Source organism: Arabidopsis lyrata (assembly GCF_000004255.2).
Source record: "Arabidopsis lyrata subsp. lyrata unplaced genomic scaffold ARALYscaffold_1, whole genome shotgun sequence".
In the NCBI taxonomy this organism is placed as follows: Eukaryota; Viridiplantae; Streptophyta; class Magnoliopsida; order Brassicales; family Brassicaceae; genus Arabidopsis; species Arabidopsis lyrata.
In genome coordinates, this window is record NW_003302555.1 from 4,257,042 (window position 1) to 4,281,877 (window position 24,836).

Here is a 24,836-nt window from a genome sequence, read left to right on the forward strand (position 1 = left end):
TCTGTCTCCACTGTAAATGACGGTTTTGCCCTTCCGGGCTTAATGGGCTCTTCATAGTGATCAAGGCCCTCTTATAAACTTGTGCCATCTGTTTTGGGCCCCCTAACATATAGGGGGCAAAGCCCATGTCCAACAATAAGCCCCCCCCCCTTAGTCCGTTGTGCGAGAGTATGCTTGAGCTTGACGGGCATGTCTTTGAGGTTGAAATATGTTAGTTGGGCGCAAAACAGAGTCTGACTTGAATGAATCGTCTTGTAGCCTTTGCTTGTTTTTCGAGGCGAACCGAGACTTCTCCGGGTGAACAGTAACTTCGGCACGTTTTTCGAGGTGAACAAAAACTTCTCCGGGTGAACAGTAACTTCGGCACGTTTTTCAAGGCGAACCGAAACTTCTCCGGGTGAACAGTAACTTCGGCACGTTTTTCGAGGCGAACCGAAACTTCTCCGGGAGATTTTGTGACTTCGGCACGTTTTTCAAGGCGAACCGAAATTTCTCCGGGTGAACAGTAACTTCGGCACGTTTTTCGAGGTGAACAGAACTTCTCCGGGGTGAACAGTAATTTCGGCACGTTTTTCGAGGCGAACCGAAACTTCTCCGGGAGATTTTGTGACTTCGGCACGTTTTGTTTCAACACAATTATTTCTTTGTTATTTAATGACGTTAGAACAGAAACTTCTCCGGCAAAGCCCATGTCCAACACAATTATTTCTTTGTTATTTCAATTTCAATGTTATTTAATGACGTGTTGTTTCAAATATGTAGGCATGCAGGTGGATGTTAGAGATATAGAGAATTCGAGCAAGTTCTATATACCACCGTGTGGCCCTGCCCAATGCGGTAAATTGTTCTATAAATGGTCTTGTTGGTGCTGTATGAGAAATCCAAAGCTTTGTACGAAATACCAAAAAGATTGCGATTCCGATCCCCGTTGTCCTCGTATAAGTTTAGAAAACTAATGTAGTGCTATGACTGTTTATTCATTTTTGCATTGCTTTAACTAATAAAAAAACTATATATCTATATTATTTTTTGGATTCTATATCTATATGAAATGTGAATTTTATTATAACTACTATATATTACCGACAAATAAGACCAAGGTTGATAGAACAATTTTTTTTTTTTTTTTGAATATTCAGCTATAAATTCTCAAACCAAACCCAAAGTTGTGGAAATATATGTTTATTACATAAAAACTTATATGCTTTGCTTGATTAATTCCATAAAAAAAAAATGGGGTCTCAACTCTCCAATACCGATATAGAAATGGTCTCAAATACGGCAAAAGAGAGAGAGAAATAAATAACCGATCCTACGAAATAGGAAACGTATGTAGTCATGCCGGTTTTCTCATGTTAACCGGTCGGTTCCCATCAGCGTTATTGTAATTCACACCAGTACTCCTTTCACCAATATAGGCTGTGAAAGTTGAAGATATCTCCCGAAATATTTGGCATTTCACCGAAATCTCAAAGATCATGATCAAAGAAAAAAAAAAGAAGATATTATCTTGAAATACTTGATTATCTAATTTAAGCTTCTCTATTTTCTATATATTGTGAGTAATTAAGCTTTGTCTTTTACAAGTCACAACAACTCAGATAAAGAGATAACTCAAAAAGCACAATAATACAATATCCATTTAGACATCCAGACCATGAAATCATCATTGCGTACATCTCTCATCTGCATACTCATGCTCTCTCTCTTTGCTCTACATCAATGTATGTATATACATAGGTTTTCTCATATACATATCAAAACTATCTCTTTAACTTCTTTTGATGTGTGTTTCAAATTAATGTGTAGGTGTGAGGATGACGGTAAGAGAGATAGGAAGGTCGAACAAAATCTATATTCCTCCATGTGACCATGTTTCCATGACAGCTCATGCGACCATGTTTTCAAAAGAGACTGTTATTGCTGCGGGACAAAACCAGATCTTTGCTGGGATGATCAACACTATTGCAACACCCATTGTCCTCCTCTAAAACCATTAATAAACTGATGTACAAATACTTATTCAAATCTCAGAGTTTTCTAAGCATTCGTATAATGTGCTTAATTGTACCAATTTTCTTAATTTTCACATATACGAATTAGGTAAGCAATGATACTAACTACTAAAAAATTTAACTGTTGCTTATGGATGAATTCTTGTCCATAGAATTTCTACATTTTCTCCAATATACTTTTCACATTTACACATAAAAATGAACAAGATTTTTTTAAAACTAATAAATGATGAAAGTCGCCCTTATAAGCAGATATAACCTAAAGAATTTTCCACGAAAAATATGAATACCTAAACCCTAATTAGATTTTTCTTTAAGGGCATTTAGGATTCTTCCCTGGTCCACCATAATAAAAATAACTCCCCCAAGCCCGATTAGACCCACCTTGAATATCGTAACAATTCGGATGATCCGCAAGTACTCGAAGATTAGGAGAAGGGACCAAATTGTTATCCCAATCAACTACTTGGATGTTTCTGAAATAAGAAGATTTTGTAAACCCTTCCTCTGCAAAATGTCCACTTCCCATTTGTGTTGAAGTATGGGCTCCAAAAGGACTCGAATTTACGACTTCACCACCGTATTGGACCATGCTCGCATGCTCCTTCAGGTGTGTGAACAAAAACGATGGCCAATACCCAACTAGAATACCCGACCCGAATTCCAGCCACCAATTCCCATGCTTCGGATCCTGGAATTTATTTATTAAACACACATAAAATAATTAAACCTTTTATGATAATTTGAAAATATAGCTAGATTCCTAAATCAGCTCACCGAATAACTCTTAATATTTTATTTTTCCGAATAACTAAATTTACTTATAATATTTTTTTCATCAAACCCCACTTTCGTTAACAGTGTTTGACCGGCAACGTAGTTGATCTAGTTTGCATCGAACAAATCATGTATTCAGTGACATTAACTTAGATGATTTTTAATGCACCTGACAATAAAGAATAGATGGTTTAATCTGTGTGTTTTCCTCTATAGAAATAGAACTAAGCATGCCTTTAATGATGACCCATGTGAGGCTAGCTAGAGAAAATATATAGTACTATTAATTTGATAACTTATGAGCCTGCTCCTAGCATTGCTTTGAGAGCTGGTATGTTGAACTATTTGGGGACAAATGTATCAAAGAATGAAAAAAGAATAACTTAGAACAAAAGTAAAGAGTTGTAATAAGTGGTATGATACTCAAGTGTACTTCTCTTTTTTCTTAATAATGATCAAAGAAAAAAAGGGGAAGAGATAGAGCATCTTCTAATTAAAGCATATGCAATGGATTTTTTTTTTAAAGTACTGTATACCCAATTGTCAAAGGTACAAATTAATTAATGAATATTGTAATTAAAGTGTGTTTAGAGGAGCTAATATCTTGATTTGTAAATTAGAGAGTTCAGTTGTACCTTCCAAATAAGCAGAGTAATATCGAATTGTCCACCCTTGTAGGAAGACGATGGAGAGATTGCAGCTCCAATCGCAATCTCACTATTGGTTTGGACAAAACCGGAACACAAGAGATTGTAGCAACCGGTTGCTTGATATGCATCGTTCTGTCTCCAAAAAAAAAAAACTAATTAATAATAAACTTAACCATATATAATTTAAATACAAAAGGCAAAATTATCATTAAGAAAAAAGAAAGGCTTGGCATTGGAAATTTGGAATCACTCACAGTCCAGTAAGTAAAGAATCTTGGGTAATTATCTCCATAGAGCTCTGGACTCACCTAATGGCAAATGAATTATCCAAAATTAGCAATCGATAAATCTTAAAATATAACCTAATATTAGTCTATTTTATTATGATAGTACGTAAGATTGTTTTTCCAAATTAAATTACTAGAAAATAAAGAAAGAAATATATAAGAAAAAAGTTACCTGCCAGCCAGCTTCAATGGTGTTGAGATCATTACCAAAGGAACCAGAGATAATCCAAATCTGAGATAGACTAAATTCGTATTGGTTCTGCACTTGTGGAGCCCAAACATTGATGCTTGCTTTAGCACCATAGTATTTCTCTCCGCTCACGTATCCCACCGCGTGCTATACTCAGTCATTAACACATCCGAATATTAAAAAATTTATCCCTTAGTTAGATTAAGATAAGAGTATACTCAAAGTATATACGTTACTGCAAGTTGTGTCAATAACTAAAATAAAATGAGTATTAATTTAGAAACTTGTGGAGTTTGTGTTTGTGTTTTCCAAATCTAGTTAACTAATGATTTTATATTATTATAAAATATGTGATATATTTTTGGGAAAATATAAAATTGCTGCAGAATGTAGAAGAGGATTAATCATCAATCAAAAGAAGTTTTTTTTTTTTTTTTTTTTTTACCGACAAGCTGCTCTATCTTTCTTTTTTCCACAATTCTCAAAAGAGATGAAAAAAAAGAAAGTGAAAACACTTGCCAATTTCGTTGACCACTTTTGTATCTTCTCGTCCAAAGAGGCAAAAGATAGTAAATAAATAAAAATTCATCGATTTCAAAATCTTACATTTTCATACCAGGAATTCGAATTTCGAATTTATAAACACTCAAGACAAAATATCTTTCTCTTTAGAATTTTACGTATAGTATAGGTGGACCAAAGATCTATCTCTTTCTTTTTTTTGGGTCAAAATTTTAATTTTCTTGGTAAAAATATTTGTTTAGGTTTTCAAATTGGACCCATATGACTAATGTTCACTTTAAGAAAAAAAAAAAGGGAGAAGATGAAAATCTTACTTCATGGCCATTACTGCTAGTGTCTCTTCTGTAATGTCTGAGTTTCTTGCCAAAGCTAGAAACAGAGTTTGCTCTGAGAATGTCTTCTTCTTTTGTTCTTCTGATAGGGACTGTTCCCTCAGAACATGTCTCTCCCTCCATTCCCCATAACTGGAAACTCTTTGGTCTCAATCCTCTCCTGTTATGCCCTCTTGGCCTCTCAGGAGGATCCTTCAGTAATTAATTCACAGCTTAATTAGTTTATCATTAACGGATCTAATGACTATGTTTATCAAGATTAACGTATGGTCTGTGTACCAGTGGCTTCTGTCCTCTTAATCTGGGATGATCAAATGCTGGTTGGTGATGTAATAAAACACAGTCTATGATGTCACCATCAGGACTCTGCAATACAGAATCAGAAAACAGATGAAGAAGAAATTAGAGTGTGATCTTAAACGAAGAAAGAAGAATCAGAAACAGAGGAGGACGAAAAGCGTGTGTGTGAATCTGAAACAGAGTATGTTCTTGAAACAATAAAAAACAGAGCGAGTTCTTGAAACAGAGCATAACGAATCAGAAACAGAGTAAGAGAGTGTTTTTTTTTTATGAGACAGGAAGAAGAAGATTGTTGCGTACGATAAATCTCATTATACTTACATGAATTGTCTTGATTGAAGGTTTATTGATCTTCCTGAGATGTTGATTAATGGCTTTGAGCTTATTAAGCTCCTCGAGTGGCCTGAGAGTTTGGTTTCTCGGTGAGAGATTCTCAGACAAGACAGAGGAAAAAGAAGAAGACAAGAGAAGAAGAGAGAGGAAGAGAATGTTGGAGGAGCAAGTACGAAACAAAAGGATCATATCTAAGAAGAAGCTTCTTCTTTTTCTTCTTCTTCCTCGTCTTGTTATCATTCTTGTTTCTTCTGAGAACAAATCTGTTTCCGTTTGTCTCATTGTAATGCATCGATCGAAACAACGGCATTTATTGCCGTTTCTGGGTTTCCTCAACACGAACACACCTCCCATTAAAACCCAAAACGTTTTCTTGATATTAAAGAATGAGCAAGTGAGCAAAAGAAGACAAAAAACCCTTGATTTTTATAATCTTCTCAAGCTCTCACCAGTTCCAAAGCTATTGAAGCTAAATTTCTTCATCACAAGCCCAAATAAAGAATCAAGAAAACACTCTTATGTCTTCTTGGGGGATTATGTTAATAAGAAAGAGAGCGAGGTAGAGGAGAGAGTATTAAAAGGGGTTAATGGAATTGTGGTGTCTTAAAGTAATAGTCTAAATGTTTATATGTGTTTTGTGTTGGTGTTATAAGTACTTGGCTTGGATAGTGATGAAATCATTCATGCCTTTGTTTTCTTTAACCTCCAAGAATACAGAGGAACCAAAAATAAAATAAAAATGACAAAATCATAAAAGCCCACTGACATAAAGTGACGACATAAAGTGACTAAGCAAAATCTAACTACAATGCTTTTCCTTTTTTCTTTGTTGGTCCATGGCTTAAGAAAATGAGTGTGCACACTTCCTCCTTAAATCACATATTAAAACCTAGAATATAGAAACTGGCTTAAGCTAAAACAGAGGTTAAGAAATTATTTAGTCTAAATGTCTCATGTGTTAATGAAGGAGAGAGGTTACAAATGGTAATCTCTTTAAAAAATTTATCAATCCTTTTCAAATTATGTATGTATTTTACCTGTTATATCGGAATTCATCCTAAAATGAAATCTGTTAATAAGTAAATTTTATGTCAATTAAAAAAAAGTGTAGATGGACCATACCTAATAGTAGACCTGAAACATTAGTTTGGATTAGGCATGACCACGGTTACGGTTATTGCGGTTACGGTTTATTAACTTCTGGTTTGGTTATAAAATTTCTCTAACCGTAACCTTAACCGTTATATATACGGTTAAAACAGTTACGGTTAAATACAGTTACGGTTACAACGGTTACGGTTAAATACGGTTACAATTATTTAATTATTACGATACGGTTAATATCAAAGACAAAAACTTAGGTATTTTAAACCTTTAGAGTAAAAATTTTAATGATATATATCAAATAATATTTATTTTACAATATATAATATATGTGATTATGTACTTTAATATTTATAGTTAATTAGCTATTTCGTAAAATAACTAAATTAGTGGTAATAATTATAATGATTGAGTTATTTTTTTATAGACAATACGTATTCCAAACAATACTATAGAAATGATGTTATGAGAATTAAGAAACGATTACAGGAGTAGAAATAATAACTTGTAAATTATTTATGATTTGATTTGTGGAAAATGAGTAGTGGACGAGTGGAGTAGTTTAAATTTAGTAGTGAGCATATTGAACCATTTAAAGCATTGTTTTAGTAAAATAATTATGTATTTTAGGTTTTAACAGCACGGTTAACTATGCGGTTAACCGCATAACCGTACGGTTAACTAACGGTTTTGATACGTTTACGGTTAATTAACGGTTACGGTTAGTATATTTTTTAACCGTAACTAATCTATTTTTACGGTTAACGGTTACGGTTATTAACCGTTTTATACGGTTACGGTTGAGAAACGGTCCGGTTACGGTCCGAAATACGGTTACGGTTAGCTTTTGGCCATGCCTAGTTTGGACCCGTAGGATTGATGCTATATTGATTATCACATAGTCCTCAAATGTTTGTTATTTTTAATAAGAGTATGCAAAAATTAAATGCAACATGTAGTTTATAAGTGAAATCAAATTAATATAAGTTGGTCAAAAGAGAAAAAAAAAAAAAGTTGGGGGAGGGAAGTGTTCCCAATTAGCAATACAAAGCCTGAAACATTTTATGTTTGTGAATATATGTATATAGCCAAAGATAAAGGAAAGTCTTGTGTTTGCTGTGTTCCTTATGATAATGACAGTCAAAATTATGTGTTTCTTCTTCTTGTTTTATCTTGTGTTAGTTTGCGTTCTCTTTGCGTTAAAAAAAAAAAAAAACATTTTTTTGTATCTTTTAAGAGACAAAAAGAGGAATTTGCAAATAATTTACTTTTTCTTATTGTTGATTCTTGAACTTCGCTTTTTTCTCTTTGCTCTCTTCCCTATATGTTCCTTCTGTCAGCTACTCTCTCATTTTTTTTCTTTTTCTTTTTTCTTTTACAACAATTTTTTAGAGAGCATTATATATTCATAAGATTTTAACTTCTACTTAACAAAATGCAACATATAAATCAACAATTATGTGAAGAGTATATAACAGAGTTAAGTGCTAATGCTAAAATAGATTAATCATACTGTATTAATTTACTAAGGAGTTGTGTTAGGGACATGGGAGTGTTGGCACGCGAGGCTGGGTATTAGCAATGCATGCTCGAGTGCTTATGTTGGGGACCCATCCATGCATGCCATGCCATCCTTAATTTATTCCCACCAATTATCATTACTTCTTGCCCTCCCTTGATTATGCATGGTATACATTTTTTTCAATATTTAAAACCTATACAGGATAAGGATTAAAAATAAAAATAATCATTTGAATAGGTAAAGTTATATACTATAGTAGTATTTACAAAATGGTAACGTATACAGTTTTCTGCATCATAGTTGTAGTAATCCATGATTCTATTGATATCTTTCAACCATATCCATATGGACATGGACATGATAAAAAGATTCAATATGTGGCAAACATAAGTTTTTGATACTTCTCGTCATAGCTTGTAAATATGCATGTAAAACCTTCAAAATTTGAGATCTATTACATATGTGGCAGAACTTGAGATTCAAATTCCTAATCATATTAAAAAAAAATTCCATAATCCATGTACCAAATAATGGGTTACTTAGTGATTCTTCCACGTTTCCACTATTAGTAGATTCTTAAAAGAAGAGAAAACAACCTTAAACTTGATAGTTAAGCATTGAGTACGAAAACCGATTATTCACTCTAATCCTTGTTTTATTTTGCGTAAATGTCAAAACCAACTCATTAGTCATTACCATATACTTATCGTGAATAGCACAATTTTTCACGTACTGTATATATGATTATTTTTTATTGTGCATGCATATACTTAGGCCATATACTATGAATACGAGATCGGTTGTGATTTACCGTTATTGCATAGTTGGATCATATGGTCAAACTGGTTGTGTGATCTTTGTGAATTATTGTGATTTCTATAAACATACACACATTTGATTTTGTGATCTTTAAATATCGGCTGATATGCTTTTCTATTATTAAGTGAACTACTGATATGGTGGTTGGCTTCAGAGAAGGTCATTCGCGAGATTCCAATACAAATATTAAATTAGTACAGACCAAAAATTGTGAAGAAATGTAGAAAACAAAGTCAAAGAGAGTGGTGGATGAAATGAACATGTATCATTTGGCAGTTAACTTAATATAGAAACAAAAAGAATCGCCTTCAATTGCACCTTATTTCGTGAAACTTGCCAAATTGCTGTCGTGTGTCAAAGCTTAACGAAAATTATTCAGGAAAAAAGGGAACATTAAATTTATCTATATTGTTTATTTTATAAGAATTTTGACTAGTCTATAACTTGCCTAAGTTCATTAGAATTGGAAATGAGTCACTAATTCACAAAAGCTAAACACTAAGTAATTCACAGAAGCTAAACATTAAGTAGTTTATTGCTCTGAAACGACAAGCAGTTTCAGTTGCACTCAACTTCAAGATGCAAAAGCTGGAGAAGCTTCCAACTCCAATAAACAGTTTTTATTTATTTATATCTTAATGGTAATGCCAAATGTTATTGTACTACACATTTTGTAGTCGACTATATGCTTTATACTCTTTGCTTATAGAGAGCAAATAAGAAGTTTTCTGGGCAGAAAACGTAACGTGTACACAATGAGAAGTGGTCGGAGAATTTGATCACACTTGTGGCCGTGTCTGGACGACATAGAGCTTCCCATCTCTGATCACACCTTCAATGTCCTGTGCAGTTCCATAGAGTTTCTCAATGGCATCTCCGGCGCGTGCAATATCTGAGAGAATCTTTTTCTGGAAGCTCTCGTCAGTGATCAGAGGATCTGTTGTGTAATCCAGCACAACTTGGTCTTCCTCGTCCATTGGTACACTGCAAGAAAACGGGAGGAGAAGTTTCATTGTTGCTCAAGTGTTATTGAAATGATGAAATCAAGACAATGAGAAGAGGTTTCGGTTCTGTTTAATATTACCTGTCGTAGAGGCCTGCACCTGCATAACCTTCAAGATCTTCTCCATTGGAATCAGATCTGAAGATGATTGAACGTCCTATGAACAACCCAATCGGTTTGCTTGGGTAACCCAACACCTGAATGATGTTTTAATTTGCATCAGAATTCATGATTTAACGGGATTGACAATATCCTATTCACTATTTTTACACATAAAACACCAGTGGTAAGCTTCTAGTACCAGAGGCGAATCGAGGTTGTTTTTCTTGCAGATGAAACTCAGAGACCGACCGGGATATGCTCCTACAAGAGTTTCACCAAGGCCTTTGACAACCTGAAACCGAAAAACAACAGTCAGGTAAGGTTGGAAGAGGCACCGGTTCCTATAGGGTTAGAAGTTGGGATGAAGGGGGGAACAAAGGTCTTTTACCTCAGCGTAAATCTCTGATGAATCTCCAGAAGATGGGTTAGTTGTGTGAATGACAAATGCGTAATCCGCATTGATGACTTCTTGGACCAAAACAGCCATGCAGAGATAGTCATGATCCAGTTTTACTTTCCTCGCGCTGAAGTATGCTCTCTCGTTCCATTTCGAAGCCCAGACCTGAGATTTACATAGCCGGTTTAGTGAGATTTGACATCTTCATGTTATGCAGCAATTCACCTTACTTTAAGATTTTACTTTTTTAATGGCTGCCCAAGCTTGCTCCCATCTCTGTTCACCTTCATCACCTGGCCATGGCATGTCAGAACTTTTCATAGTACTTTTCAGTTCTTCGACCTGAAACCAAAACCATTACAGAGGCACTTCTCTTAGCATGTCTATACATTTCACTCCATTTCCACCAAGGGAATATTATCTTTTCCGAAAACATGCACTTTTATGAGAATTATAGGCATCAAGCTAATCCAGGATGAGGCAGGGAATACGCATAAACTAAAAGCAAAATGGTTTGGTGGTAGGAAATCAGGTCAAAGACAGAGCTTTAGGGTCCGAATGTGAAATATAATGTGGTTTAGTAGCATGTGTTGTAAAAAAAGAACAACCGCAACCCAGATTCGAAATATGCAGGAACAACAAGTCAACAACAGATGAATGTGTCTCAAGGTTCTAAGACAAACAATATGAACATACCAGTTCTGGGGGTGCAACTAGCCCCAACAGTGTCTGACGGATTTCCTTCAGAGCACCTTGGTCCCCCTCATCAAGAGTTTTCTTCAATACTAGCAATTTCTCGTTCACCGTCTGCCACATCCAGGAGGAGAGAGTGAGTGAGAAGTAAGGTTGGGTAAAGGTAATCTTAAAAATCAAAGTGAAAGAGATTATATTGGTTTTCATAGCATGATAGTCATGCACACTGAGGCACCAGGGCTTGTGAAGAGACCTCACGAGAGATATGTTCTAAGCAATTCCATATAAATCCTAAGAAGCATTGGAACTATCTCTACTCTAATATCCCCAGACGAAGACCACCAGTAAAGAACAGATAAACCGTACAGGTAGCGAAGTGTCTTCAAACTTTTTTAAGCCAGATGAGTTGAGAGTGTCTATGATACCTGATTCGCCTTTTCGGAGATAACCTTCTCAAAAACACCAAATGGCAACGCAACTGAAGTTGGGATACCAACCCAAGAAGGAACTTTTCCTTTCAGATATCCTATATTTCTTGACTTAGCACCAACCTAGAAAAAACATATAGGGGTGTATTACCCAAACCGGTGAAGTCAGTTATTCAAACATGAGGAAATTCATAAATAATTTAAGAACTATGTTATTCGATTTTCATTATCCAAAGTTGCAAACAGAAGAAAGAAAACTACTAAAAAAGATAAATACGGGAAAGTAAGAATCTAATAACATTACACACTAACCAAGTCACTAGTGAACTCCTCAGATGATATAGCATATCTACCCGCAAACTGTTTCTTGACCAAAGAAATACTTGGAGGGGCATCTTCTAAGTTGTCTGAACTTGGACTCGAAAGCTCACTATCGTTTACCTCTCTGAGGAAAACGAAAAATGAGTAAGAACATAAATTTTGTCCAAATAATCTTCTCAAAATGAATTAAGAGAATTCTACTTAATAATCTGTCCAGCACATATCTCAGCTCGAATTTTCCGAAATATAGGAAAAAAGGATGATTACTTATAGACTACATCTGCAGAGGTTGGTTGTACGCTCAACAGTTTTCCATCCTTTCCTTGGAGGTCAGATAAGATACCAGAATCAAAACATGTGGCAAAGCAGATCTGCACGTGAAAAGCCAGACAAAGGTGAATGAACAGGCCATGAGCGTTCACGAACGTTTCGCAATAGAATGAAAGATTACCTTTCCATTTCTTGCTCGAACAGAAACATGAGATAGTACATCCGGCATGTCAGGTGTCAGTACCGCAACTGCACCATCAGGGATTTCCTCCTCTCCTCTCACTCTGTTTGCAACTATAATTGTAGGTCTGTCGTAGGTTTTATTCTGTACAGTGAGCAATTCATCCACAACAATGACATAACCGACGACCTCTACAGGACTTATAACCTGCCAACTGATCAAGAGAAAGAGAAGCAACATTAGATTTTTTGATGTGTAACTACCGTGCGTCAATAGATACAACTTGCTACAGAACATGTCAATCAGTCACAGACAATTTGTGTAGCTATCTAACCTTCCCAAGTTAGCAGTCTTCCTAAGAACTGGGTCAAGTCGATTAACAAGTGACGACAATGCTGCTGCAGATCCAGCTCGAATGATTTCTTCAGTAAATATACTAACCTGGTAAAGAGTTTAAATGAAATATCAAAACCAGGGACAGAAATAAGTTATGGATGAAAAAGGACGACGAGTAGTCACAGGAAGTGTAACTTACAGCCGACTGATCAACTCCAAGACAAGATCCAAGATATTCAGCCGATGGTTGCAGAATTTCAAGGTACCTCTCAGCTTTGCTTGCCAGTGCTAGTCGGCTTCTGTCAAGAACAGATTTTGCATACAGAGCCCAGTGATCTTTTTTGCTCTTGCACATGCTGAGGGCAAATTTCCATCCCTGCAAAATCAGTAGAATAGCATCATGCATCTTGTCGGAATTCATCAAGTGTTAAGCCATGGACCAGCCATTAGGACAAAGTAGAGGGATCTAAATTCTCGATCAAACCTAGCTATGCGAGTGAAAAAGCTAAGTTAGACCCATTTAAGGAAGCCAAGAATGCTAATAAACCTTGATGAAATAATGTTCTAAAGCAAACATAGCAAATTGACTGAATACTCAATTCACCTTCAAGCAGTATATAAGGTCTTCATTGTCATCTGACGAAAGGGCAAGATTTTCAAGAACTAGGCTGATGAAATACATGATTTTCTGCAACAAGAAAACATTAAATAAGACTAGGAGAATAATATCTGGAACAAAAAAAAAAAAAGAAAAGCCAAAAACAAAAGACGAATATGGAACTGTTGACAAATGATGTTCAGGAACAATCTATCATGCCGATGAATGAATCTACTAACCTCAGGTCCAGCATCATTCAATTGCTCATATCCTCTTTCAATAGCTGTTCTGACAGTAGAATCGAGAGCGAGGTCCAAGAATAACAGATCCTTGAGGCGGTCATGGGACTTCAGCAGAAGTGGCCTTAGCTCTTGACGAGCTTCAAGCAAACCCTAAATCAATATTCCTTCCCATGGTAAGAATACGATTCAAAGAAGTCAAATTAATAGTATAAATATAATCGACCTAGTAATTAGGAAAACATTTCACCTCAAGAAGTGGCTCTACATTCTTTTCTTCAACATGTTCTAGGACGAAACGAAGCAAGTCCTGTTGAGGGAAGTGCCAACACAGTGTAAGTTGGACTGATTTAACAGGTGTATTAAATTCTTGAGATGAGTAGGGAAGTTCAGAGAAAAGTTACTGGATATCCAGAAGGCAATCCTGATACAGGATTTATCTGCACCCCAACCATGAAACCTTCACCCTGAAGGACAACACAAATCTTCAGTTGTCAATTCCAAGAAGAAGAAAAAACTGTAACTTTTCAGTATATCGGCATTACGTCATCTTGGTAGCCCATGCAATTCTGTATAGCCGACTCAAGGTCTGCCCCTGAATGAACAGCCTAGACAAAATAAAGAAGACCCACAAGTTAAATGATTTCTCTTAGTAAGAAAAGGAGAAAGAGGAAATCAGAACAACTTTGCCAAAGAATGGTGGAGCTAGACTCATAAAAGCGGCTAACGTAAACTTGGGGAAGTAACCTTTAAAGTCCTCATGTAGTGTCCAAGATCACGCAAAAGACCATCTTTTTGTTCTCCTCTAAAATTTGGTTCAGAATGTATGGCACGATCATAACTTAAGAGTCGCTCTTTGGTTATGCCATTATCGTTCAAGGTCTTCCAGTAAACACTTATGTCAAAGTCACTTTTGATATAATCCATCAATGCCTACAGCAAGGAAAGTGTCAGAGAAAGATTAAGATTGGCACCAGAAGGGTAAAATTTCAAATACCTGACAGATGACAACATCATCTGGACTAGTGTTGTTATGCAACTTCTGATGCCATTCCTCCATAATTCCACCCTTGCAGTTATTTTTCCGCTGCAAGCAAGAAGTTCACTCATCATGTTTCAAATGAATATAGAAGTTGCAGGCAAATGAGAGCATCCCATCTCATCTTAATAAGCCAGATGGACATGACCAACACGGCCACAACTCTGCTTTATTTTAAAAAAGTGTGGGACAGTAGGAGTAATAGGGACCCAGACCCAGAAAGTTCAAGAAATAGAGTTCCAACCCTGGAATTTTAGAATTTCTTCATGTAGAGCTTTTCTTCTTATTTCCTCATTGTTCATTCGGAAGTAAAATCTTTTACAGATAATAAGAAATCTAAAGACCAACCTGGATGACTAGAATTTCGTCACGGATTCGTTGCCCGACATCTCCTTCACCGCCTCGACCTACAGTAGACATTATCATCCGCAAAAGTTCTCTGTACTCGGGATAAGTTGCATAAACGTCCTGGAGAAGGTCAGTCAGTCTATCCTGCGCTTTGCTTATCTCCCTGTAATAAAGTGGTGTGTAAATTACTGAAACAATGCTGTATATTTAATTAAATGAAGGTATCATTTTCAGATGTCAAAACAAATTATAAGACTCCCATAAGGTTTGCTAATATTTCCCTTCGGGCCGAATAAGAAAGGTGGACAGAGTCTAAACTACCAATTAATGTCACATTATTTGAACTGTACCGTGGCTTAACATTATAGTTTTTATTCCACACAAGCTGTCTTGTAGCCATAAACCTCATCCAGACTAGGATCCCTGCGAAGCCCAGTTGACCAGCACTTTTTGCCTCGTCCACAAGATCTGCTGCAATGTTGAATCTAGAAACAAAACAAAAAATGGCAAGATTCACCCCTTCAGAAAATCGAAGTGTTTCCGGAAGTTGCAAATCACTTCATGCACAAAAGAGATGTATCACTGGGAATATAAATTTGGTGATCATGGAACATGGATCAATCAATGTATTAGTGATCATCGTATATGGATCAAGGACTGTAAGTTGTAGAATTTTATATCAATTTCTTTGACCACATAGGTGAAAAAAATTAGTCTGAAACGTGAACTAAGACCCAGGATGCTTGAGCATAAAACTGACCGATGCATGAAAGACTTCTGGGCCTCACTCTCCAAATCTGCGATTTTATCCAGTAAATGCTTGGCTGTACCTTTTCCATCGCCATAATCCTTTCAAACGGAACAATTAAAATTTAAGCATCTAGGGGACAATAGGATGTAAATGAAAGTGTTTTTTAAAAGACCACGAAGGAAGAGGAACCTTCTGAACATGTTTTTCTTCTTTAGCAAAGTCCACATAAAAGTCACTGCCATTATTTTTAATCCACCTTTCACCAGCATTGAGTACAAACGGCATGCCCTTGTAGCTGTCACCTTCTATTTCCAGCTCAAAAGTTTGAACCTAAATTTTTGGTTAACATGAGGGCTGAGGCCTTTTACATACCATCTCTGAATCCAAATGCTAGTAGACTTATTATATATAATAGATTCGACAAGTCATACCGGACTAGGAAGATCTGTTGAAGTAATGGTCAGTTTTGTATTAACCGCACCACGTACTGGCAAAGAGTTTGGTGGCAGTATATCTGAAGGTGGGTCCTGCAGTGTCAATGACCCATAAACTCAGACCAAGACCAAACCAGACATGTGATTGAGAAGGAGCTGATCTTAAAGTATGTTCTTGTTTGAAAAATAAAGAAGAAATATCTTACCAACCATTCTCCACCCTTTTGAGACAAAGCCCAGTGAAGGGTAACCGGCTCTTTGAAATCGGTTGCCACATGAATTTTCATCTTTCCGGAAAGTTTAGTAACAAACACCTATATAGAGGGATTAATAACTTGCCATTAGAAGATACTTGTGGATGTATATCTAACCGGAATAGAAATAGAAAAGAGAGCAAGGTAGTGATGCTATGAGCTGACCAAAATCGCACTGCCTTCAAGCTTGAATGTTTTCTTGCTAAAGACTGGAGTGGTTTCTTGTTCCTCCTTTGCTTTGGCGTATATCTCCAGGGTTGTTAAGGACCGTGGTTCAGATGAGGATTTGGATTTTGGTTCAACAGAATCAGCAACATGCTTATAGATAAGCTTATTCAGGTCCCTTTCCTTGCGCTGGATCTTCTCAGTGTTATAATTTTTTTTACGCTCTGGTTGCTTGGAAACTTTTTTCTTTTCCTTCCGTCCACTGGATGAAGTCCCATTAGACTTTGGGGATTCATTAGTGTTATCTTTCTTCAACAACTTTGCTCTGAGATCTTCCACTGAAGCACCTCGCATCACTTCCTCCTGTAGCTCCATGCGGGCGGCTTCATACTCCTCCTATTGAGCAGAGACTAATTATTCTGTTTAACTATAAAATAATAGATATACCCAAACTGCAGAGTAATTGATATAAAAACTGAGATTTACACAGGTTTAGCAGATAATGCAACAAAATATATTTCATGTATTACTTTTGTAATATAATCGAAAAAAGTATTTTGTTTCCATTTATGATCCAAGAACCACCAGTGCCAACTAAAACGCTATTACCAAAAACTCAATCAAGAGCATTATCAACTTAGCTAACCTATCATTCATTTGCTGATCAGTCAAATATACCAGAATTAACATCTAAATCAAAATTGTTGGAATTTTGTACTGGTGATGAAATCAAATAAATGGCTGGAGAGAATCATGATTCCTCTTTATGTGAATTCCAGAACAACATAAAAGGTGAAGAATTTAAAAATATATAAAGAAAAATATCCTTGAAGATATGCTTGTATATGTATAGGTACAACGTCTGACTTACCTTCTCTTTCTCAGGGGTGTACATTTGTTTACCCTTACGTTCCCATCTAAGATACGCTTGGATCTGTACAAGATCTTCAGGAACAGAAACATTTTGTTTTGCATTCCTTTCCGTTGGTAAATTTATATGAAAATTCTGACCATTATTTTTATACCTGCATATGTTTTAGATTATGAGAAACGACAAAAATTATAAACAGAATTAGGTTCTCTGCTCAGGCTTAGTTAGTAAGAAGAAGAGAAAACAAGCTTACCATTTGTTCCGACTCTCGTCAAATATAAGGAACTCAATAGCGTGTATGGCAGGATCATCTATCTCTAGTTTAAGGTGAGAATTGCCACCGGACTGAAAATGAAAACCCAAAGCATCATTTGAAAATCTTAAGTCACACTGGTATCAGCTGGAAATCATACCATCACAAGTAGCGCTGTAATGTACGCCGAGGAATGAATTCAAAACTTACTTTTACAAATGGAGTTCTAAGCGCACTGTTCTTGTAGTTTTGAGTTCTATCCGGAGAGCGAGAAGGTAGAACCCAATTTCTGACATGGAAAATAAGAAAGAAAGTTAATTATACCATGTGCTGTAACAAGCTTTAAGAAAGCTATTACCTAGGAAAGTTGAACTTCATTTGACAAGGACATACTCTTTGTTGTCACGAATTGCACCCCAGTGTAGAAACAGTGAGTCACTTGTATATGCTATATGGATATTTACTTCTCTTACAGTGGTAGAAGTGACTTCAACCTATTCAATTACATTCATAAAACCTACCATTGCATAAATATTATAGCTACAGTCTCAACAGGATATAAATATCCATTATTTGAAAGGATATACTTACCAGTAAGTCGATATTACCGTCAAGAGTAAATTTCTCGGCTGCCTGTTAAAAGGATGAAACTTTTTAGTACATATAGATATGATAACAATCTTATGCATTAAATTGGAAGAACAATGTACAAGCAAGCAGACAAAACTTTCATTCCACACAGAAATGTATATGATTCAGGTCCATGGACATCAAACGTCTAAATTGAGTAGTTAGAACCAAATACAACATTGCAAACAGTGTCAATACTGGTGCAAAGTAAATCCATAAGAAAAACAAGTTTTTAAACCTGAGGATCCATGGCAAGCACAGCTCGTGGAACAAATGAGACAGGTCTTTCAGTGATCAGACTCCGTCCTGCCTTCTTAAGACCCTTCCCGTAGAGTTTTGATCTGCCAATCTTCCCAACAGCAGAATTTACCGTTGAGGTTTGGAACACAGACGAGTTGAGCTTGTTTTGATGGTCAAAGTTAAGAGGACGAATCAAACCCCGGTTTAGTAAGTTATGCACTGCAGAGTTACTCATGCTTTCTTGTCACTGAATCAAACTTGCCGGATCTGTTAAGCAAAGTAGAGATTATATTATATAATAACAAAAACAATGAAGCTTTTGCAAAAGATGTATAAAGGAACAAGTTATACTATTTGTCTCAAAAAGAAGAATCTGACAGAGTTTAGGAAGAAAAGAATCGTCTTTTATAGTCAAACAAAGCCGAAAATTCTACAATCACAAAGAAAACTTGCAATTTGAATCAAATAACAAAAAAACACGGAAAGCAATCGAAATTGAAGGTAAATTTCAATTAAAAAAGTTACCTGATGATGGAACGGAGACGAAGAATCTGAATAAAACCAGAGAGAGGGAGATAAAGAGAGAAGATCCCAGAATTTGAATGATCTTATGGATGAAGTGACGACTCGGGGTTTCTTCGCTCTTCACTCACTCTCTCACACACACACTCACGTGTAATTGAAGTAAAAACGACACTTTAGGCTGCGGATGATGACGCGTGCCGCATCGTGATTCGAGCACGTAGAAGGAACGGCACGGATAAAGAGAGAGAGAGAGCCCAGTGCTCGTGGGATTCCTCTCAAACGAGAGATGTGATACGTTGATGGACGGTATCTGTGGACTCCACTTTTTTTTTTTTGGGTGATATTTTCTTATTTTATACAGAATCTTCTCACCGTTGATTTTTGCTTTTTTTTTTTTCTCTCTTTTTCTGTTTTCCTGTTTTTTGGCTTTTTGTTTTGATATTTTTGTGCTTAGTTCTCTTGTATTTTTTTTTTTTGGTCGACATGTTTTTTTTTTTTTCTCTTGTGTTCTTAAACCACGAATTGCAGAAGATATTTTTGTTTATCTTTCTATTCTTGTAGTGCGATCCAAAGCCCACTTGTTCAATCATGTCATCCTAGCTAAGCTTATTTGGTGTTTTTGTGTGGTGTGTTTCTTCTACAAAGAATTTTATAAAAATGTAATGTTAGATTGTTGTGTGTTCCAAATTGTGTGCTTATTATGGTCCAATATTATTCAATCCAAATCAAAGCAATTCACGTTTTATACCTTTTTAAAACACTTCAACCATTAACCGGTTATCCATCCGCTTTGGCTAATCCCATTGAAACATGAGCGAGACCTATCAATTTGTATGGAATAAGAATATTATTGAATGGTTCCTTAATCAAATCAAACTATATTTTATATTTCAACGAAGTGAGTTAAACACCATTTTTATATGGCATTAGTTGATATATAACCAATATATGATATAGCCAAATTATATATTTATTTTTTCAACGATGAAAGTTTTGATGGATCCTAGGAAAAGTAAAACATAATCGCATGTACTTACTTTCTAAAAACATCTTCACGATATTCATATCAATAATGAATTACTTATTGTAGTTTACGGAAAACAATACTAGTAGTTATGTACTCTACTAGTTAGTGTTAGTCTTGTTGTTGTTGTTTTTTTTTTTGTCAAAGAGTCTTGTTGTTTAAACATGTACAAATGTATATTGGTGAAAAAGTAAAGTAGTTCAAGAAATGAGAATGGAAACATTTCTATCGGCCAATTCTTGGAATTATACCATGAGAAAAATCTTCTAGCGATTATTAATTACACGAAATGAAATATAATTAATTACACCCAGTGGCGTTACATACGAATGATGGATCAACAAACAGTTCTCCCAAAACAAAAACAACAAAAAGAAACCCAAATTTTAAATTTGTTAAGATTTTTTTTATTTCTTCTTTCTTAATTTAGACAAATTAATTAGTTTTTGTTTTGAGAAAAAATAATCATCAAATGTTCTCTTAAATCGATCATCTAATCAATGTAGACAACGTCAAGCAATTGCTGCTAATTTTTCTCAAGTCAACCACTGCATTCTGGATCGCATTAACCTGACGTGTTTCAATAAACCCGTCCACACATGCACCGTAATCAGACACTGCCGCAGTTAGATACGTGTTCATCGCCGGCACATTGCGTTTCCTTATGCTCTTTCTCGCGCTCGCCAAATTGTAAACCGCATCGCTCAGTGTCTCGTAACACGTGTTGACCGCTTGGTTACCATTTTTGAACCTAGCTGCTTCGGCTAGAGCTAGTTTGGTCTTAGCCTCCAAAGCCTGGATGGTTCGGTGCGTGGCTTTTCTAGGGCTCGTGACACGTTTCACCAGAGGTCGGCACAAAGATGGATACGCGGTGTGAGAGCAGAGGTTGATCATACGCGACTCCGCGACTTGACCAGCCATGAGAAAGATCAATACGGCAGCGGATGCCGCGACAGCCGCGAAACGCAGCTGGAATGTGTCGCGGCCCGCCATTTTATAAATATTTAATTATGTATTTGAATTGAGAAGAAATTAGCACCAGGTAATTTTTCAAAGCAGGAGTTAATCTTGTTATATATAGACAAAGTTTTTTTGGTTTTGAAATTGTTGGTGGTGCGCGTTTTGCGTTATCTCGTTTTATTTTGGTAGTGTATAATAATGTAATGCAATTTGAGGTTTATCTTGTTTTAAGGAGATTATCTTCTTAATCTTTTTTAAGCATAGGACAATACTTCTTTGATACATAAGTAGACTACGAAAACAAACTTTATCATAAAATGTTATTATATGATAACTTAAGTTTTGATTTGATTCATACTTAGTTACTTACCCTAGCCTCAACAAAGAAAAAGAAAACAATAAAACTAAATTAAGAAATGTGTCCATAATTTTTCGTTTTAAAGACGATAACAGGGGAAAGTTCCGAAACGTTGTCGGAATTAGAGTCATAGGTTCATAACCATGAATCAGGAAACAAAAATTACTCAAGAGTTCAAAATTAAGAAATGCTCAGCTACCAGAATGAGAAACAGAAATCAAATGGGTGAAAAATAGATTAGCAGCAAGAAAATATATCATTCTATTTGAACAAGATGCTCGTTCATGTGCCGGAACTTGCAGATATCATCACAGAAATCATCTGCACTGCTGTGATTGCTCTTCATCTGAAGAATCTTTATCACCATTCGTTTCAGACCTCTTGCGTATTTCAAAAGTGATTCAAGCGTGTTCATCTTCTGTTCTGCGTTCAGTGGAGATCTCACTGTGATAACAACCTCTTCCAAATACGGTATTGCAAATCCTGTCTCAAGCTGCAAAGAGAACGGAGGTTACATTATTGGTAAAAAGACTTTTGACTTCATAGGGAAGGTGTCTGATTAAGAAGAGATTATTTTTACCTTCTTAAGGCTGTTTTTCTGGCAAAGTGCAGCAAACATTGCTCCATGGATGTCAAATGTTTGAAGCTTTGGATGGTTATTGAAGAACTCGACAAAATCAATCTCAGGGAAAGGTTGAAGAGCCTCATTGCCTGTGAATTCGACCTTCATAAAGAGATGCTTCACGTCTCTTGCTTGCTGTAGTATCATGCATATCGCATCCCAACACCATTGTACACCTCGAATTGACAAGGCCTCAAGCGATGAAAGGTTATTGAAATCTACCATGTAGACTCTCCCTGTTAACCAATCAGAGACAAAGTAAGACAAATGAGATCTGCAGATGGTAATGGAAGAACCAAACAAGTTGAAACACAAGACTCATTATGCTTACCACCAAGATTGGAGATGGATAGGTTCTTTAAGAATCTGGTTTCAGGGACACGGATCCAGCTACAGCCTTGAACATCAAGGGACACTAATCTCGGACTCGTGAGGGCTAGCAAGCTGTTACCTGGTCCATAGAAATCCAGCTTACAGTGCTCCAAGTATGGCAGATCGATTGATATGGATTTAACTCCCTCACAAGCTAGTAGAAGCAAGTTACTCAGATTCGGGCATGCACGAAGAGCATGACACAGTGCGGAATCATCCGTTCTTGCTCCCACTATTTCAAGGCAGCGAAGGTTTGGGAACATATCCCACTTGGGAGGGCTCATCATTAAAACACCCCAAAGCCTCAAAGTCTCCAAATTCTTGGCCACACCAATGCAATCAAGCTTCAAAGGGCCTTCTACAATAACCTCTTCGCTAGCGAGATTATCCATTCTTAGCTCCAATAGTCTAAGAGATGAACTGACATGCATCATCCAAGATGCTAAGCCCTTGCTAGTGAATGGGCTATACACCACAAGCTTCTCAAGACGACGAGAAGAAGAGATCATCTTCCGAATTATTGTGTCAGAATGATCAGTCTCCATGATGCTTTCGAAAGAATTCCGGGGGAATACAATGCTCGTAACAGAGTCTGTTGACTCTTTCCATCGCTTGGAAACACAGTTGCAAGCAGCCACATCCCTTGCAGCAGTCAGGTTGGAAAGAATGTATTGAAGGATCGCATCAGGAAGAGAGTCCATTTGGCTGAGACATTTCATCGAACAGTTGGTAGTCAGCTAATGAAAAACAACTATATACAAAAATTCTCGTAAATGCAACAAATATTCATCTTTATACTTGGCATTATCAATCCATGAATATCAAACATGACAAAGCTAAAACCCCATCATTTCGCAGCACCCATATTTTTAATAAATGCAACACGACTACAGTGTAATGCAAATTTTAATGCCTACTAGATCTTGGCTTAAGAAACATTCAAGAGCCATAAATCCACTCAAATATACAGTTGAGATATGAAAATCGAGCCGCTTGTATAATAATAAGAAATACCCAAATACCAGATAGAATCAAGAAAACCCTAAGATGACATTTTACCAGAAAAAATGTTATAATCGATAGACAAAGAAGAGGAGACGAAACCCACATTTGCAAAACTATCTACAAGTTATACAAATCCACAGATTCCCAAAATATCAAGTCACAGATTAGATCCCGAGCATTGGAAGAGAAACATAAAAGCAATGGAACATAAACAGTACAGAGAGATTCATCTTCAAAACTTTATGGGTTAACCCTAAAATTGAGCTCCTTAGTGACGGAGAATGTAAATAAATCCCAGCACAGGTGAGGAAAGGAAAAACCCAAAAACAGTAGAATCGAAGAAAGCAAATAGATTTTTGGTTGGGAGAGGTTCTTACTGAATGAATCTCTTAAATCTGGGTCGACCTAGAATCTTGTGTGTGTGTGTGAGAGAGAGAGAGAGAGAGAGTGAGAGAGAGAGAGCTTCGAAATCTCAGACTCTGGGAAAATCTCAATCTGAGGAGAGGGATTGAGAGAGTGAGGGATTTGGGTATTATTTGTAAGAGAGAGAGAGAGAGAGGGTGGCGCGTGAAGAGAGACGGAAGGCGGAGTTTCAAATTTTGAAAAGAGATCTCTTTCTCTTTTCAAATTCATTTCGCAGCTTTTCCCCTTTTTTTTTTTTTTTTTTTTTTTAACTTCAAACAGAAAAACTACAATTTGGACTTTGCAATTGCATCATCATCAGATTCAACTTTGCATAGTATATGTTATTAACAAAATAAAATAAAGAAAGATTCAGATTTCAAGTATTTACCTAAAAAAAAAAAAGTTTTTGAAGCTACAAAAATAAAATAAACTTTTTTAAAAAGAAGTAAATATAAGGAATATATCCAACTAAAAAGAAAAAAATCTCTATGAAATGATCATTCTTTACTGTGTAAGTAGGAAACTTAATAAAAAGGGAAGATATCAGTTTTTACATTTTTCTAACAACTTTTTTTTTTTTTGACAGCACATTTTTGTAACAACTTATATATCTTTATTAAGTAATATTGTGAAAAGAGATGTTATAATAGGTAATGCTACATACTGGCATCCAACAAAAACTGCCACATGGCTCCTTTTATTGATTATTTTCTTAATTGCATTTGTATTTCTTTACTTATTTAGAATATATCAAATTAATTACAAAATTTATGTATCATTTTACTTTTTATACTTTTATTTTACTAAATTTCTAAAGTATACAAAAGTTCTTTTCTTTTCAAAAAATTGATTTTATAAGTTATACTGTTTAAAAATTAAACAATAATCAATAAAAAAGTATAATTGAAAATAATACAGAGACTAGCTACTGTAATTAATAAAAATAAGTATATCCATAAGTCTAATCAATTTATTCTTCAAAATATTATTACATATTTTGATTTGTAAAAAAATTAATTCTGACATAGTCGAATTTATTCTTTTATTATTGACCTGAAATTAAAAAGTATAATTTATGCAACTATGTTATGTAAATGAGTTAGCATATTTACGTTTTAGTTAACTGACTATTCGCGGTTTTTTTTAACTTATAGATTACCC

General features: G+C 35.7%; 5 protein-coding genes across 8 annotated transcripts; 1 reads left to right on the forward strand and 4 right to left on the reverse strand.

Annotated features, from left to right (window-relative positions):
• Positions 1 to 1,477: 1,477 nt before the first annotated feature.
• On the forward strand, positions 1,478 to 2,177 carry LOC9325900 (EMBRYO SURROUNDING FACTOR 1.1). Its single transcript, XM_002889790.2, is given in 3 exon segments — positions 1,478 to 1,724; positions 1,810 to 1,862; positions 1,865 to 2,177. Coding segments are annotated over 3 exon segments (264 nt in total). The 5' UTR covers positions 1,478 to 1,657; the 3' UTR covers positions 2,009 to 2,177.
• LOC9325901 lies at positions 2,147 to 6,321 on the reverse strand. 2 transcript variants are annotated; one of them, XM_002892550.2, is made up of 7 exons: positions 5,395 to 6,314; positions 5,053 to 5,139; positions 4,756 to 4,965; positions 3,902 to 4,066; positions 3,697 to 3,750; positions 3,428 to 3,574; positions 2,147 to 2,706 (listed from the first exon to the last, which is right to left on the reverse strand). In XM_002892550.2, the coding sequence occupies exons 1-7, from the start codon at positions 5,758 to 5,760 to the stop codon at positions 2,329 to 2,331; spliced, it is 1,407 nt and encodes a 468-aa protein (XP_002892596.1). In that variant the 5' UTR covers positions 5,761 to 6,314; the 3' UTR covers positions 2,147 to 2,328. The 2 variants fall into 2 exon arrangements, with proteins under 2 accessions (XP_002892596.1, XP_020870922.1); XM_021015263.1 differs by having other exon boundaries at positions 2,568 to 2,706; positions 3,697 to 3,740; positions 5,395 to 6,321.
• A 3,110-nt stretch (positions 6,322 to 9,431) lies between these two features.
• On the reverse strand, positions 9,432 to 19,181 carry LOC9328659 (alpha-glucan water dikinase 1, chloroplastic). Its single transcript, XM_002892551.2, has 33 exons — positions 18,930 to 19,181; positions 18,403 to 18,671; positions 18,126 to 18,167; positions 17,928 to 18,028; positions 17,745 to 17,823; positions 17,535 to 17,626; positions 17,282 to 17,435; positions 16,411 to 16,806; positions 16,198 to 16,305; positions 15,989 to 16,084; positions 15,747 to 15,887; positions 15,567 to 15,655; positions 15,157 to 15,291; positions 14,807 to 14,969; positions 14,417 to 14,506; positions 14,167 to 14,352; positions 13,965 to 14,027; positions 13,824 to 13,886; positions 13,670 to 13,729; positions 13,420 to 13,572; positions 13,187 to 13,270; positions 12,782 to 12,958; positions 12,581 to 12,687; positions 12,247 to 12,460; positions 12,063 to 12,166; positions 11,787 to 11,919; positions 11,472 to 11,597; positions 11,050 to 11,160; positions 10,597 to 10,695; positions 10,345 to 10,518; positions 10,156 to 10,248; positions 9,936 to 10,051; positions 9,432 to 9,835 (listed from the first exon to the last, which is right to left on the reverse strand). Exons 2-33 carry the CDS (start codon positions 18,637 to 18,639, stop codon positions 9,631 to 9,633), a joined length of 4,191 nt encoding a protein of 1,396 aa, XP_002892597.1. The 5' UTR covers positions 18,640 to 18,671; positions 18,930 to 19,181; the 3' UTR covers positions 9,432 to 9,630.
• Positions 19,182 to 20,206: 1,025 nt separating this feature from the next.
• LOC9328660 lies at positions 20,207 to 21,172 on the reverse strand. The gene has a single exon (XM_021010970.1). It carries the CDS (start codon positions 20,944 to 20,946, stop codon positions 20,443 to 20,445), a length of 504 nt encoding a protein of 167 aa, XP_020866629.1. The 5' UTR covers positions 20,947 to 21,172; the 3' UTR covers positions 20,207 to 20,442.
• Positions 21,173 to 21,318: 146 nt separating this feature from the next.
• On the reverse strand, positions 21,319 to 23,907 carry LOC9328661 (F-box protein At1g10780). Of its 3 annotated transcripts, none has more exons than XM_021010366.1 (4): positions 23,648 to 23,907; positions 22,225 to 22,970; positions 21,852 to 22,129; positions 21,319 to 21,764 (listed from the first exon to the last, which is right to left on the reverse strand). In XM_021010366.1, exons 2-4 carry the CDS (start codon positions 22,964 to 22,966, stop codon positions 21,528 to 21,530), a joined length of 1,257 nt encoding a protein of 418 aa, XP_020866025.1. In that variant the 5' UTR covers positions 22,967 to 22,970; positions 23,648 to 23,907; the 3' UTR covers positions 21,319 to 21,527. The 3 variants fall into 3 exon arrangements, with proteins under 3 accessions (XP_020866025.1, XP_020866026.1, XP_020866024.1); XM_021010367.1 differs by lacking the exon at positions 23,648 to 23,907 and adding an exon at positions 23,374 to 23,624; XM_021010365.1 differs by lacking the exon at positions 23,648 to 23,907 and having other exon boundaries at positions 22,225 to 23,347.
• Between the last annotated feature and the right edge of the window lie 929 nt (positions 23,908 to 24,836).

Excerpts from the sequence above, each read along its gene's own strand:
- LOC9328660 (XM_021010970.1), bottom strand. The coding sequence starts at position 20,946 with ATGGCGGGCCGCGACACATTCCAGCTGCGTTTCGCGGCTGTCGCGGCA.
- LOC9328659 (XM_002892551.2), bottom strand. The coding sequence starts at position 18,639 with ATGAGTAACTCTGCAGTGCATAACTTACTAAACCGGGGTTTGATTCGT. Across the intron at positions 16,306-16,410 it reads TTGAAGGCAGTGCGATTTTG|GTGTTTGTTACTAAACTTTC; the intron begins GTCAGCTCATAG and ends CCCTCTATATAG. Across the intron at positions 9,836-9,935 it reads GGTGCAGGCCTCTACGACAG|TGTACCAATGGACGAGGAAG; the intron begins GTAATATTAAAC and ends GTTTTCTTGCAG.
- LOC9325901 (XM_002892550.2), bottom strand. The coding sequence starts at position 5,760 with ATGGGAGGTGTGTTCGTGTTGAGGAAACCCAGAAACGGCAATAAATGC. Across the intron at positions 5,140-5,394 it reads CTTCAATCAAGACAATTCAT|AGTCCTGATGGTGACATCAT; the intron begins GTAAGTATAATG and ends TCTGTATTGCAG. Across the intron at positions 3,751-3,901 it reads CCATTGAAGCTGGCTGGCAG|GTGAGTCCAGAGCTCTATGG; the intron begins GTAACTTTTTTC and ends ATTTGCCATTAG.
- LOC9328661 (XM_021010365.1), bottom strand. The coding sequence starts at position 22,984 with ATGAAATGTCTCAGCCAAATGGACTCTCTTCCTGATGCGATCCTTCAA. Across the intron at positions 22,130-22,224 it reads ATCCATCTCCAATCTTGGTG|GGAGAGTCTACATGGTAGAT; the intron begins GTAAGCATAATG and ends ATTGGTTAACAG. Across the intron at positions 21,765-21,851 it reads AGAAAAACAGCCTTAAGAAG|CTTGAGACAGGATTTGCAAT; the intron begins GTAAAAATAATC and ends TTCTCTTTGCAG.